At 36.7% G+C, this 15,339-nt stretch overlaps 3 protein-coding genes across 3 annotated transcripts; 2 read left to right on the top strand and 1 right to left on the bottom strand.

Moving 5' to 3' along the window:
- Positions 1–524: 524 nt before the first annotated feature.
- LOC111783043 (Galactose oxidase/kelch repeat superfamily protein) lies at positions 525–2,900 on the top strand. Its single transcript, XM_023663917.2, has 2 exons — positions 525–1,062; positions 1,143–2,900. The coding sequence occupies exon 2, from the start codon at positions 1,427–1,429 to the stop codon at positions 2,639–2,641; it is 1,215 nt and encodes a 404-aa protein (XP_023519685.1). The 5' UTR covers positions 525–1,062; positions 1,143–1,426; the 3' UTR covers positions 2,642–2,900.
- A 3,846-nt stretch (positions 2,901–6,746) lies between these two features.
- LOC111783630 (uncharacterized) lies at positions 6,747–7,308 on the top strand. Its single transcript, XM_023664548.2, has 2 exons — positions 6,747–6,941; positions 7,032–7,308. Exons 1-2 carry the CDS (start codon positions 6,786–6,788, stop codon positions 7,221–7,223), a joined length of 348 nt encoding a protein of 115 aa, XP_023520316.2. The 5' UTR covers positions 6,747–6,785; the 3' UTR covers positions 7,224–7,308.
- Positions 7,309–9,337: 2,029 nt separating this feature from the next.
- Positions 9,338–12,475, bottom strand: LOC111783351 (uncharacterized). The gene is made up of 2 exons (XM_023664276.2): positions 12,301–12,475; positions 9,338–11,087 (listed from the first exon to the last, which is right to left on the bottom strand). The coding sequence occupies exon 2, from the start codon at positions 10,754–10,756 to the stop codon at positions 9,365–9,367; it is 1,392 nt and encodes a 463-aa protein (XP_023520044.2). The 5' UTR covers positions 10,757–11,087; positions 12,301–12,475; the 3' UTR covers positions 9,338–9,364.
- Positions 12,476–15,339: the final 2,864 nt, after the last annotated feature.

The following is a 15,339-nucleotide window of genomic DNA, read 5'->3' as shown; positions in this document are numbered from 1 at the left end:
CTACCCTCTTTGAGAGGAAGCTCAAAAGGAAAAGTCTACAAAGGACAATATATTTGTAACAATGAATTTGGACGGGTATAAGTGAGGACTCCCCAATCTACCCTCTTTGAGAGGAAGCTCAAAAGGAAAAGTCTACAAAGGACAATATATTTGTAACAATGAATTTGGACGGGTATAAGTGAGCCTCACCGTTTTTACAACAACAAGTAATATAAGATAAGTGAGAGTTTTGTAATATTTAAATGAATGGAGAGGGAGGTTCCAACAAAAGAAATGAGTTAAAAAAGTGAAAGATTTGATATTGTATTGGATTAAGTAATTGGGTATGGGTGCCAGTCTCTGATGGCAGGTATGGAAATGAAGCTCCTCCTTTGGGCCTAATTTTTATTAATATTCCCCGGGTGTGCCTTAGATTGCGCTTGCTTTTGGCTTCGAGTTTAAGCGTCTCTATTGATGTAGATTAGCAGCTTTGTTGCTTTAATCCACAATTTTTACATCTTCAAAACCCTTACTTTTTCTCTTTCTCAGCGGACGCGTACAGATCACGTCTCTTTGTTCTGTAGCTACATCTACAGTCCCTCTCGTGACATTTTGGGTTCAACTCCCTCTTCCTGCGCGTGGGTGCGAGACTAATCGAGATTTGAGGAGACCTACGTCTGCCACAAAATTAAATAATCTCTTGCTTTTCAAGGATAAATCGGGATTTTCAAGACTTACGTTTACATTACAGGTCACCGATCTTCTATTCTTCTTCTTCTTCTTCTTCTTCTTCTTCTTCTTCTTCTGTATTGGAATTGCAACCCCAGAGCTCTAAATCTCATCACAAAGTCACCATCTCTGTGACTATTCCCCTGTAAATCCCCTTTTCTTGTAAGTACTTTCTGCCTTCCTGATTTCCCTTCCTCGCTTCGTTTTTCTTCAGATGATTTGTGGCTGAGTTTTCTTCTGTTAAGGATCCTGGATTTTGGATTTCCCCCCTTCTATTTATCAACTGGGTCTTTGTAAATCGTTTCGTTTTGGCTATTTAAGGGTGTGATTGCTGCAATTTGGGCTTCTATTGAGGTATTTTCTTCTGGGTGTTTGTCTTTTCTGCTGTTTGCTGTGAAATTTGTAGCTTACCTCCATGATATCTGCTGTGGCAGACATGGATGATAAAATACAGTCGATGAACCAAAGGAGCGAGTATTGATTTCCATGACTAATGGGTTTAGATGAAGTTCTAGGTTGAGTTTATCTACAGTAGTAGCTTACAGGAACGCTCTTATGAGGATAATCAAGAGAGAAATCAGGTGGTTCTTTATTTGATTTTGGATTTAGAGCTGATTTGTTCTTCAAACTGAGCCACTTGAATAACCCCATTAGAAATCAACATAGTTTTTGTTGATTTGATTGTTTGAGAAGGCTTGGCGTTTTGTTAGAGATAGTTATGCAGAGGGTTCGATTGTCGTCCCAACAAACACCTGTTCTTAAGCTGGGTGATTCCCAAATGACATTATCCCCAAAGTTTAGGTTAGCAAACAAGTCTCATCTGTTGAATCCCTCATCAGACTTGGAATCATCTCTTTGTGGGGAACCCTTAATTCCTGGTCTTCCAGATGATGTTGCTTTTAATTGCCTCCTCAGGTTGCCAGTTCATAGCCACGCTGCGTGTCGGGCGGTTTGCAGGAGATGGCATCTTCTTCTGGGCAGTAAAGAGAGGTTCTTCACTAGAAGGAAAGAGTTAGGTTTCAAAGAGCCTTGGCTTTTTGTATTTGTTTTCCATAAATGCACTGGAAAGATTCAATGGCAGGTTCTTGATCTTACTCATTTCTCTTGGCATAGTATCCCACTCATGCCTTGTAAGGATAAGGTTTGCCCTCATGGGTTTAGGTGTGTCTCGATCCCTCACGAGGGCACTCTTTTTGTTTGTGGTGGCATGGTATCCGATGTCGATTGCCCCCTCGACTTGGTTTTGAAGTATGAGATGCAGAAAAATCGTTGGACTGTGATGAATCAAATGATTACAGCGAGGTCGTTTTTCGCCAGTGGAGTTATTGATGGTAAGATTTATGTGGCTGGAGGAAATAGCACTGATCTTTTCGAGCTCGACTCAGCTGAGGTTTTGGATCCTATCCAAGGGAGTTGGAACTCCATCGCAAGCATGGGAACGAATATGGCGTCGTATGATGCTGCAGTTCTCAACGGGAAGCTCTTAGTGACAGAAGGCTGGCTGTGGCCTTTTTATGTCGCTCCAAGAGGACAGGTTTACGATCCGACTACTAATAATTGGGAAACTATGGCCATTGGTTTGAGAGAAGGCTGGACTGGTTCAAGTGTAGTGGTTTATGGCCATTTGTTTGTTGTTTCAGAGCTTGAAAGAATGAAGCTTAAGGTTTATGATGCAGCTTCTGATTCCTGGGATGCTATTGAAGGGCCTCCTTTACCAGAGCAGATATGCAAGCCTTTTGCTGTGAATGCATGTGACTCGACCATATACGTCGTCGGCAGAAACCTACATGTAGCTGTCGGCCATATCTCTCGGCTCAGCAGAAAGGGGACGAGCGAAAAAAAGTGGAGCTTTAACGTAAGTTGGCATGTCGTTGATGCACCGGAATGCTTCTCTGATTTGACACCCTCAAGTTCTCAGGTGTTGTTCGCTTAGGTATCATCCTTTCTCGTCTCCCCCCTTAATGATATCTTGTATGATTTTGAATATGTTACAATCAAAGAGAATTAGCTATAGATCTGATTATAGATGTGTGGAAACGTGTTTGTTCAAAGTCGTGTGTATCAGAGTACTGACTTATAAGTACGTCAATCTTTCGTCGTTCTTCGTTTACTTTTTCATCATGAATCGGATGCATAATCCACAACTTTAAACTGTTTTAGTTATATATATGCTTCTTAGTCTTTAGCTCAAAGCTTTGTCTCTGTTTAAAATGTTTCCTGATTTAGCTTAGCCTGAGAAAACTGCTACTTGTTTTGCTGTTTAGGCATCTAAGAACGGAATCTTTCATTCAGGAAACAAACTCCATTAGCTTACATAGAATTTGTGCGAATTCACCCATTGTGTCTCTTCAATTACAAGTCCTATATTAAGATACTGAAAGCAAGGATGCTTCTGACTTTCTACACTATTTGTAGTATCAATCTGTCCCGTCAAGTGCTACGTGTCTGTTCTCTTGTCGTTGGTGCCCGAAATCTTTCTTGCTCTTGTTTCAAACACCCATATGTCCAAACTACATATATCAGAACGATGAAAACGTTCTTGCTAGGTTATAACCATAACCCCAGTTTTATAGGGAGTTTCCATCTTGTGATATCCCATATCAGTTGGAGAGGAGAACGAAGCATTCCTTATAAAAGTGAAGAAACCTCTCTTTAGTAGACACGTTTTAGCAACGGGTCAGAGCGGACAGAGCTGCTACATGTACCGTCTGTCTCCTCGAGTATAGATTGTCCTAACCCGGAAGATTAAGCTTGTGTTGCCCATTACTGATGAATCATCTCCCTGTTTTGTTCTCACTGCTTGATTAAGTGCTTTCATTTGAAAGTGGGGTTTTGGTGTTTTCCTCCAAAACAACTTCCCATTGAGAAAGAACCAAATTCTTTGAGAATGATGATTCATTGTGATAAGGATGAAGAAGACTTTTGTATGAAAAGAATATCTTAGACGGTCTGGTTTGCAAGTGGAAGTGGAAGAGTTGCTAAGTGGGAAACTCTCCTTTCCCTTTCCTCCGACTCTTTTTTGATCCCTTAAGCCATTTTGGCGCACGTTCATTTCTCAATCCATTGAACGGAACTCGTGAACTTTTGACTTTTTGGTCGATGGTATATATCTAAATCAGCTGAGTTATGTTCAATTTAACGACTTGAAAGCTATCTGATAACGTGAAATGAGTAGTATATATCTAAATCTGTTGAGTTATGTTGAGTTTGATGACTTGAAAGCTATCCGACTGCGTGAAATGAGTAGTTTAGAAAGATCCATCGATGGAGTTTGTTTCTTTTTGACTAAAAAATCGTTGTCGAACTTCCAAATGAATTGAATATTGTTGGTTGAGTTGTTGTTTTCGAGGGACAAATAGTTTTATATTTCTATCAAAAGTTGAGCCAATTAAATCATGAAGTTTGTATTGCTTTTTAAAACTTTTTTATAATGAACTTCTAAAATATATTAAAACATTAAAAAAGAACGTAAAGTTTTATATACAATGGATAAGAGGGAGTGGAATAAAAAGAAACAAAAAGGAGAAGAATTATGAGTAACTTCGTTTAAGGGCTGATTCTTGTTCGAGGAAGTTTACGAACATATTTCGTGAAGGTTTAATAGGTTGAAGGCTAACTACCTTTGATCAAGGGAGCTTGAACGAGCAAAAATTTGGGTGAGAACCGATCCCTCACTCAAAGATACAAAATTTGCTCCTCAGCTTCGAGCTGAGAAGAGAAATAACGATGGTGAAGAACAGGAAGGCTGAAAAGCTCTGGAATGTGCTCCCCATTAAGTTAAAATGTTTGATTCCAAAATTCGGGTTATAAATGTCATGTTCTAAAATGGGTGTCCTTAGATTCAAAAGAAGATTGTGCACAACTTTGAGAGACAAGAACGTTTAACACCAAAATATGGTTCAAAGAGGCCACTCGACCCTCGGAAAAGTTCCAAGTGAGTGGCCAATATTCTTCAACTTTGATCATATCTTAATACCGATGCATAATTTATGAGCTTCCGGGTTTCTAATTATGTTTTTTTTTATTGAATTACTTGAATGATTGGGATTCTTATTGATATGCCTAATAGTAAAAGAATATACCTAAATTTGATTCGTAAAAAGCATGTTAGGCGATTAAACCTATAAGTATGTCCATGTATGATTGTTGGTTAACTTGTCATATTATCTAAAGGTTTTAAATGCATGTTAGTGACCCTAGCCTTATGTCTTATTATACTTTGGTGCATGAACCACATATAGGGTCGTTAGAGTTATATGGGTTGGCTAGTGCTACATAGGGACGATTACGGTGTAACTCCTAATCATGAACTTACATTGGCTAGTGAGTGTCACCCAACATAGAGGAATACAATGTCATCTATTTAAGGTCTGTCATATTAAAAGTTACTAGTCAGGGAACTTCAAACTAGGCTTAGGAACGATTACAATGTAACAGCTCAAGTCCACCGTCGTCAATCTCATGGTTTTAAAACATGTCTACTAGGGAGAGGTTTCATACCCTTATAAGAAATGTTTTATTCCTTTCTCCAACTAATGTGGAATCTCATAATTTTTCCTTGGGGTCCAACGTCCTCGAGTTTCATACTCTTAGAAGAAATGTTTTGTTCCATTCTCCAACCGACGTGGGAGTTCATAATTTTCCTTTGGGGGTCCAACGTCCTCGCTAGCACACTGCCCAGTATCTAGCTCTGATACCATTTGTAATAGTTTAAGTCCACCGCTAACAGATGTTGTCTATCCTTACTGGCAAATGCGTATGATAGGAATAAGTCTCCACACCCTTATAAGGAATGCTTCTCACCTGTCTACCGAATGTGAGATCTCACCTAATAAGAGTAAACGTTAATTTTAATCGAATGATTGACATAAAAATAATAAATAAATGGGGCAGCCCTAATTTTGGTGGGATATCAAATTATGAGGCATTGATCACATGGACACGACCCAAAAAGGGCCCTGCCTTCATTTTAATTATTTTTATTTTTATTTTTTTGTCCACCAAATCAATAGTAATATGAAACCTAAGTTTGTCCACTCACCCTATCCTTTTGGTCGTTTTGCTCCACGTGGAATTTTATTTATTTTCCTATTTCCTTTTTCTTTTTCTCCCCCATTTTATATTTCTCTTTAAATGTTTTTGTGTCTTTCTCCCCCAAAAAATAAAAATAAAAAAAATAATATTTTCTTTTAACTTATATAAAAAATAAAAAAAAATGTAAAATCACTGGAAATGATGTGGTGGATGCGTGTTTATTACGTGGCTCATTCTTATTTGTCATTATATACAACAGATATACACATCAATCACGACCATTAACCACCACATAATATCCATTTCCATTAAATTAATAAGATTAAATAACTTTATTTATTAATGTTCCAAATAAGTTTATCAAATTTCTACTTTTATTTAATAATCTCATGACATTCACATTTTTTAAAAAGAAATTAATGAACATATTATACATAAATTATTATTATTATTATTTTTATTTTTATTTTTATTTTTTTGTTAATGGGACCATCATTTTTAAATTTGTAAATTTTAAAAATCGATTAATCTATTAGATATAAATTTAAAAGTGAGACATTTATTATTAGTTAATTTATTAAATATGAAAAACTTTTATCCCTAATTATTTGAAGTAAAATGTTAACTGATAAAAAAAATTAAAATTACTATTTTTTATTTTTAAAACTTTATTTGTAAAATATAAACAATAAAATAAAGAAATTAAAAGGAGTATAAGAAGTATTTATAGATTCAATTTTTAACAATAAAAAAATAAATCAAATAAATAAAATAATTATGAAACTAATTTTAAAGTAATACTTTTTGAAATTAATTAAGGCACCTTTAAATTAAGGAGAGTTTGCCGACGGTGGCGCGTGACGAAACCCAAAACTGGGCCCCACGCCCGTGTTCCTCGTGATTTATTTATTAATTTATTATATGATCCCGACTTTGCCAGTTGCCAGTTGCCACCCAAACACGCTTACTTTACAAACTTATATATATACACATTTCTTCCCTTCTCATCTTTCAAACCTTAATTCACATTTTCTTCCTCTCCAATGGAAAACATCCTCAACTGCAACTTGGAACTCTGTCTCTCTCCCCCTTCTTCCTCCCCTTCCACCGCCACCGCCACCGCCAATTCAACGTCGACATCTTGCCACAACCATATCGACCCTACTCGAGTCCCGATACCTGATCTTACAGAGCTCCAGGTATGTTTCTCTCGATGAAGTAGATATCAGTATTAATACGATGAATCCAATAGCTTTAGCTAATGAATTGTACGTGGTTGGGTATTGCAGGCAAGGGCAATAATCGTACGAGCGACAACACAAATGGAGGTCGAGAGAAGATTAACGACATGTCATATCAGTTCACCGACGCAACGGGTGTCGATGAAGAGTGGGGCGAGCCCCTCCATGAGAAGATCGTTGCAAAGATTTCTTCAAAAGAGAAAGCATCGCATTCAAACACTTTCACCCTACTCTCACTAGCTTTTCCATTTTTAATTCATGCTTCTTCTCTTCCCTTTGTAAATATAATTTTCTTAATACATTATTACTTAGGTTTCTCTTTCTTGTTCTTCCATTTAAACTATATAATTAAAAGAATTATTCTTAGGACGAGCGCGGTCATGCTAGAAAAAAATAGGTTGCGATCCACTAAAGAAGACTGTGTTGAGAGAGACAACTTCTCTTGACGGTAAACATCGTCGATAGGAGAACACGTCTCTTCTGACACCCTACATTTTCTTTCCTGACGTGAAAAACGTGGTTGAGAAAGGGTTCCATCTCTCTTACACCGCTACATCATCGATAGGAGAACATGTCTCTTCTAACACCGCTACATTTTCTTTCCTGACGTGAAGAACGTGGTCGAGAAAGGGTTCCATCTCTCTCGATAGTAATTAACGACCAATTGAGAGAGTTTGTCTTTATGCATATTGTTGTATGTCGTGGGGTCATGAGAATTCCCATCAAGATTACACCTTAGGTGAAGAAGTCGGATAGTTTTGCTATCAAATTCAACAATGTTGTAGGTAGATGGGGTTGGTGAACTCTCTAATTGATGAAGAGCAATCTGAATAGAGTTCACAACCTAACACAATCGTATATTTTCGTGTATGATTGGGTTCGATTGTCAGTTTTTTTTTAAAATTATTTAAAAAAAAATCTTACTTATCTACCATACATGTTACATTAATAAATAAAATATCATAAAACTCAAATATGATTTGTTCGGTTGGTCAAATTGGTCCTTCCAAAAAATGTCAACCCGTGTACCGACTCAAATTTTTTATTTTTCAAAAATTCAATCCAACCCAAATCGAAACAAAATCTAACATAACCCAATCTTTATTGTTTGAGTCAAGTAGTCCGAGTTGATCAAATTTTCGAGTCATATGAACACATCCACTGTATAAAGGAGAGAAGCTTTTCTAGTATGGAGGAAAGAGTTTGTTAAAAGTTTTGACTTCAATTAAGTTGATCATGAAAGACGGGAAACACCAATAAGAGAAATCAGTAGTTGAAAGAAATATGATTGTGATACTATACACGTTAAAAAGAATGCTCCAAGCTCCACTCTTCACCGTCTATCACATTCGAGAAACAAGGCTAGCTAGTTTGGTCACGACCTCTCAACTCGAGCCAAGAAAGATATAGCTGCACCACAGCTAGTGAGCGCCAAGAAGGGCAGGAGACAAGATTCCACATTTTTCCCTTATCTCACCATACATATAGCATCTCCTTCTGTGCAATAATAGAACCTATACACCTTTCCCTAAGCAAGAAAAAGCTATGTGAAAGCTGATGTGATTTTAGACCTTTCATATAACACTATTTTAATAACCATCATACCAAAACGAAACTTTTACGAGATCCCATGTTGATTGGAGAGAGAAATGAAACATTATATATAAATACATAAAAACCTCAGTCTAACTAGGACAATATCTGTTAGCAGTAAGTTTAGACTGTTACGAATGATATCATAGCCAGCAAGGACATTGAGTCTCGAAAGGGGTGGATATTGGGCGACATTGATTGGAGAGAGAAACGAGTGCCAGTGAAAACGCTGGGTCTCGAAGGGGGTGAATTGTGAGATCCCATATCAATTGGAGAGAGGAACGAGTGTCAGCGAGAACGCTGAGCTCCGAAAGGGGTGGATTATGAGATCTCATATCAGTTGGAGAGAGTAACGAAACATTGTTTATCACTAATAGACGCGTTTTAAAAACCCGGCTTATAATACCCTGATGCATATAATATCATAACATATCAGTAGTTCTCATTTCTGAGGGCTTCAGTCTCTCTTCTCTGACAAAGAACAAGCAGCTGCATAACAGAAAAGACTTGGCTTGGTAGCCAGTAGAGCATCCTTTCTCCTATTAGATGCTCCTCAAAAACCAAAGAAAAAAGGTGTTTGCATGGAGATTGGTTCAACTTCGTGTCATATCAAGCCAACTCTGCACATCTTTGTCTTACTTTTACCATATGGAAATGACTGATGGAATAAATGAGCTCAGTTTCAGACACACCAACCAACCAACAAACACCTTTTCAAGTGACCCATCAGACACATATTAATAATAATAACGAAAAAATAGTAAGCAAGTGAAAGGTAGTCCTCAGTTTTACTCAAACAAAACAGAACACAACACAACTGCAACAACAAAAGCACAAAAAACAAGCATAAGATCTTTGTCCCAACTTAGATTAGTTGAAGAGCAGCTGTTGTCTTCCCATTGGTTCCAAGCTGGCTGTATGCTCTTATAATCCTCTGTTCTTTCTTGTTTTTCACTCTCATTTCTTGCTCCATTCAAACAATATGGTGGTTCATCAGAATGCACTGAGAAATTCCTCCTTTGGCTTGAGCATAGCCCATAATTTCCTCTTAAATCCAATCTTTTTCCTAGTTTGTTCATGAACTCGTTTGGGAAAGAAAGCTCTCCACTTAGTTGATTGTGGCTTAAGTTCAACAGATCCAAGTTTGGGAGCTCCCCCAATTCTGGTGGAATTGGCCCACTTAGATTGTTGTTGGCTAAAGACAGAGCTGTGAGGGTTTTCAATGAAGTGAGTGAAGTGGGTATTGGACCTTCAATTCCACATTCTGATAGGCTTATTGATGCCAGCTTCTCAAGGCTGCCTAAGAACAATGGCACCGCAGCGTTCAAGGGATTGTGGTCTAATATCAAGTACTCCAAGCGCTCTAACCCTCCAAATGATTGAGGGATTGGGCCACTTATGAAGTTGTCGCTCAAATCAAGCAATACCAACTTCTTCAACATTCCTAACTTTTGGGGTATCTTTCCCTGAAGCTTATTTGATCCCAAATCAAGCTTTTGGAGGAGCTGCAAGTTTCCTAAAGAAGAAGGTAGCTGACCCTTAAGTGCATTCCAGCTGAGATCCAAAATGCTCAAGCTTTTCAACCCACCAATGGCTTGAGGAACTTCGCCACTAAGATTGTTGTAGCTAAGATCAAGCTGTTGTAAATGAATCAACCCACCAATGGCTTGTGGAATCTCCCCATTCAGACTGTTCTGAGAGAGGCTCAGAACTCTCAAACTGGCTGCATTGCCCAAACTCGATGGAATCACCCCAGAAAGAGCTGGGTTGGATTGAAGAGCCAAATGCTCCAAATAAGACAATGACTCAAACAGAGCAGGAAACAGAGCAGCTGGGGAAGCTGTAAAACAGCTGAAGATTGAAAGGGACTTCAAGTAAGGGAGGTTGAGCAAGGCGTGGGATAAATTAGCAGAGATTTTGCAAGGTGGGTCTAGAATATCAGGGCCAATGTGAATCTGGGTGACATGAAAGAAAGGAGGGGCTTGACAAATCTCACACTTAACCCCAGGCCATGGCGTGTCTGTGCATGGAAAAGGGTGAGCCTGAGGCCAGTCAGGGTAGTCTAAGAGAGAGCCCATGACTTCAAACAGAGCCAGAAGCTCTTCCTCTTCCATTTCCTCAGCCGCAAAGGTGTTGGTGGAAAGGAGAAATGCAAGGAGGAGAAGAGTGAAGGAAGCCATGGGAGGGGAGAACAGGGGAGATGGGTTTAGAGGGTATTTGTGGGGAAAGGAAGAGGTAGCTGTGTCAGTAGTGTAGGGAAGTGGAAGTGGAAGTGAAAGGGAGGGAAGAGAAAAGAGTTGCTAATAGAGGAAATATAAGTGCAAAAGGAGGTTCATTTATAGATATTAGTTGTTGGGTTAATGGAGAAGTGTGTAAAATGATGGGACTTGGGCTTCGTTTCAGTACCTGTGTGAAGCAGACAGAACAATGATGCTTAGGCAGCACCAACAGCAGCACACAGCAGGCCTCCTCCTCCTCCTCCTCTTCCTATACCGAACAAAAAGCACACACCTATAGAGAACAATAGTTAAAAGAAATTAAATCTAAAACAAAACGATGAGATCTCATCTCGATTCGAGAGTAGAACGAAACATTATTTATAAGAGGGTGAAAATCTCTCCCTAATAGACGCAGACAAGTTTTAAAAATGTGAGGTTGACGACTATATGTAATAGGACATGAACAGTTAATGACAATTGATGTATACTTTCATGTTTGAGGTCCGAGGTTTTAAGGGGTACACAAGTTGAGCTAGGTTAATTGGAAAAATCTTTTAGATCAATCCAATATTTTGGGCTGGTTGGGTTAGTGATTCGAGTCATCCTAATATTGTTCATAATCTAACCTTCGACTTTTCAATGGGATTAGATTGGGTTGTCGGGTTTGTTACTATTTCTTTTAGTAATCTAAAAAAAACATATTATCTATGGTGCATGTTACATACTATCTATACTTCAAATATCAAACATTTACAAGTCAGAACATATCATTCCCATGAGTTACCAACGTTAAATATTCTTAATCATTTAGAAAGTAGGGTTGAGTTGCAACCCTACTTTCAAGTTGGTCAAATCATCCGACTAAAAAAAATCTTAACTTGCATACCGAACCGAACTTTTAATTTTTAAAAAATTTAACCCAACTAAAATCGGAAAAAAGAAAATAATTCAACCAACTTTTGTGGTTTGGGTTGAATAATCCAGATCGGTCAAGATATTTGACCATATAAACATGAGTTCAAGTCGAGTTATCTCACATTTGTTGTACTAGAACCTCGTTTAAAATAAACATAAAAAAAATGTAGATGAAAATATATTTTGGAGTGTTCCACTTGTAAACTTCAAAAATCCTACCTTTAATTAACTTATTAGTCCACCTATGATTAAATTAATGTTGTATTTCAATCCACTGATCAGAACTTGCCATCTTTAATATAATATTTAAAATTTAAGTCGATAAATAGGTTGGTGGTCTTATTGATGCATAATACAGTGGACATTGTTTAGGTGGAGGCTGTGGGACTCGGACTAACTAAATGCAAGGAGTTGGAATCTCTCTCGCATGCAAATATTTCGATTAATTTTCTACTGCCACTAAAGAAACTGATGGTGTTAATATAACACATGCGGAAGCAATTTGGATCTTAGGCACTTTTAGAACATCAATTATTGTAAATGACTAGCATGTTCATAAGTATTAAAACTTAATGAGTTTAAATACTTACCTTTTGTAGTTCAAACTCCTTTTGCCTCACGAACCGATTTCGGACCACCACTAGTGTCTTCTCCACTATTCTCCGGCCTTAGAACGGGATTGTGGAATCCGGTGAGTGACTAAACTTGGGAGGGATTTTGTATACGTGAAAGAGAGTGCTTGTGAGAGGTTTTTTATCAAGATGAAGAATCCCTTCCAAGTATCATGATCACTCTATTTAAAGAGTCAAGTTTGCATGTTCATGCAAACTTGAGATCACCAAATCTTGACACTTAAAATTCCACTCAAATGTTTGAGATTATGTGGCAAGCATGCATGTTTGAGTTAACCAAATTTTGACACTCAAAATTCCACTCAAACTTGTGGGGTTTATTTGGCAAACATGCAAGTTTGGTTAAACCAAATTTTGACACCTCAAAATTCCACTAACATGATTTTTCCATTAGATGAAAGTCAACATTTTGACTTTCTTCATTTTTAATTAGATGAAAGTCAACATTTTGACTTTCTTCATTTTAATTAGATGAAAGTCAACATTTTGACTTTCTTCATTTTAATTCAACAATTAATTTGAATAATGAATTTCAAATTAAAGTAACATTAAATAATTAATTAAACTATTTAATTAATATTTAATATTAATTCAAATGCCAATCCCAGTCAATTCCGACACATAATTGATTAAGATATTTAAATCTTATTTAAATATTTCAGATTCTCTCTTTTCGTTTATTTCGTAAATAAAATAAAATTGCGGTTAAATATATCGTATATATGTAACGCATATTCCCTAATTTGAATTCGAACACTTCGAACTCACTTGTCACACTGTTCTATGGTTTAGTCCGATATGAGCTAGCAGAGGGACCTAATGGACCTATAGATCATGGGCTCCAACGATTCAAGATTAACCGATTAAACTCATTAACCTGGTTAACCAACATTCGTTAACTACTAGGACACTCCACTATAGCCTAGTAGTTGCACTCCCCTCACTATAGATATATTTCTGTCCATCTGATATAACCATGATTAGTAAGTCGATCCTTCACAGGTTGTTCGTAACTAGAGCTGGGTCAATTTACCGTTTTACCCCTGAAGTTACTTCTTGTTCCTTATGTCTCACTGATCCTCTAATAAACAATTGGTTTGTGGTCCAACCAGTAAACCGAATCCCTCTCAGGCCAATGAGAGGGTGGGGCCCCTTGTTCAAGACCTGGAGTCAGTGCTTAAGGGAACTACCTTTCTTCTATCCCTAAAAGTGGGTAGGAGTGAATTCCGTCTTGCACCCCACGTCCCCAGCCATTCACCCAGTCTTACCCCTGAAATGGGAGGCCTGTTGAGTCGGCGAACTAGAGCCACTCTCACCCATGCAAATCTAAGGATAATTCCGAATAAACAGGAGTTCATGGTTAGCTCAGGATTAAAACCGAGTTACCTAGGTTATCGAATGAAAAGAAAATTAGTCTCAACAGTAAACGACTTTATAAAGTGAGAGTGGTTTTCTTCATGGTCCGATCTTATGCAATACTCATTGCATAGGACGCCCCCACTCACATGTCTCCACATGCACAATTTAGTGATCGCATTGTTTATATCATATACAAAAGTGGGCCGCATCCATAGTGTCCCCAGAATAAGGTACTCAGCCTTATCCTTATACTATAGATCATTTTGACTATATACTTGAACTTGATCCACTCTTATGTCTCTACATATAGTTCAAGTAGTCATACTATAGCCAGAGTGTTCTTAGTTTATTGGATTTAGATTAATGATCGTAAAGTTCACTTTATTCAATAACAATTTTTTCTGAATAAACAACAATAATAACTTTATTGAAAATAGAATATATCTTTGTTTACAAACTATGAGTTTTAGGACATAAAACCCAACAGAAACACGGTCTGGTTTCCTCTTAGGAAACTGAGGTCCAACAAATATTTCTCCCTTGTTCGGTCCTTCGAGAGCTAATTAGGCAAAGGGTAAATGACTTTTTCTTTCTTCTCATCTTCGAGAAATTAAAAGATCTAATAGTGCCACATTAGTTTAGAATTTGATATTCTAACTCTGGAAGAAGGTAGACGTGACATTTTTTTTCTCATTCCATCCTATCATAAGCTACCACCACCTTACGTTATACATCAAAATTTTAAAAAATAATAATAATAAATTATTGAAAATTAAAAAAAATTGAGATGAATTAAACATTAAATATTCCACAAACACAAAAATTACCTTGGAAAACAAATGTTGTGTTTATCCACAATGTTCAACACGTGGCAGACATCAAATTGACTGATTAGCCAATCATGAGGCTCCATTTAACCTGAATTGTCCACGTGGAAAAGTAATAATATATTGAAATAACCCTAAAAACTTGAGCTGGTAGAGAGAGAGAGAGAACACCAGCCACATCATACATTATCGATTAAAACTATTATTTGGAAATTTTGACTTGTTTGCTACGGTTTAAATTTCTTTTTTCTTTTTTTCTTTTTTTGTGTTTTTTACAAAATAAAAAAAAAAAAAGTTTTTAATTTATTTTATTTTTTCTTACCCATTGTTTACATCTTGAATATAAAAAATAAAACAAAATGAATAATAAGAAACAAATTTCGTAAAGACGGAAAAAAATATACAAAAGATAAGATCATTATACTCTGAGCTATGACACGAGCTCTGACACAAAATATGGCAAAAAAAAAAAAAAAAGTTTGATAATATTTAAAAAATTAAATAATTGTTTTTATATGATAACTCATTTTTTATGTTTTTTTTTTTTTTTTTGCACTCCCCATTAATTACTTGTAATTGAAATTGGAAATTCGAATATATTTTAAAATATAATAAATAAAGTAATATACAACCAAAAGCAAAATAATTTAAGACTATTCCTATTTACTTGTCATTTTGTGATGAGTTGGCATTATTTCTTGAGTTTCCATAAAAAATAAAATTACTTATCCATTATATATATATTAATATGGATAAACATTAGTGAGAGTAAATAATAAAATATCACAAGTTGACATCTCTTACCCTTCTA

This window comes from Cucurbita pepo, chromosome 20, assembly GCF_057944985.1.
Source record: "Cucurbita pepo subsp. pepo isolate OVF chromosome 20, ASM5794498v1, whole genome shotgun sequence".
In the NCBI taxonomy this organism is placed as follows: domain Eukaryota; kingdom Viridiplantae; phylum Streptophyta; class Magnoliopsida; order Cucurbitales; family Cucurbitaceae; genus Cucurbita; species Cucurbita pepo.
This window is presented reverse-complemented; position numbering and strand designations above follow the sequence as displayed.

Bases quoted from the DNA above. Each gene is read 5' to 3' on its own strand.
- LOC111783043 (XM_023663917.2), top strand. From the start codon at position 1,427: ATGCAGAGGGTTCGATTGTCGTCCCAACAAACACCTGTTCTTAAGCTG.
- LOC111783351 (XM_023664276.2), bottom strand. From the start codon at position 10,756: ATGGCTTCCTTCACTCTTCTCCTCCTTGCATTTCTCCTTTCCACCAAC.
- LOC111783630 (XM_023664548.2), top strand. From the start codon at position 6,786: ATGGAAAACATCCTCAACTGCAACTTGGAACTCTGTCTCTCTCCCCCT. The intron at 6,942-7,031 runs GTATGTTTCTCT...TGGGTATTGCAG, and splicing joins CTGATCTTACAGAGCTCCAG to GCAAGGGCAATAATCGTACG.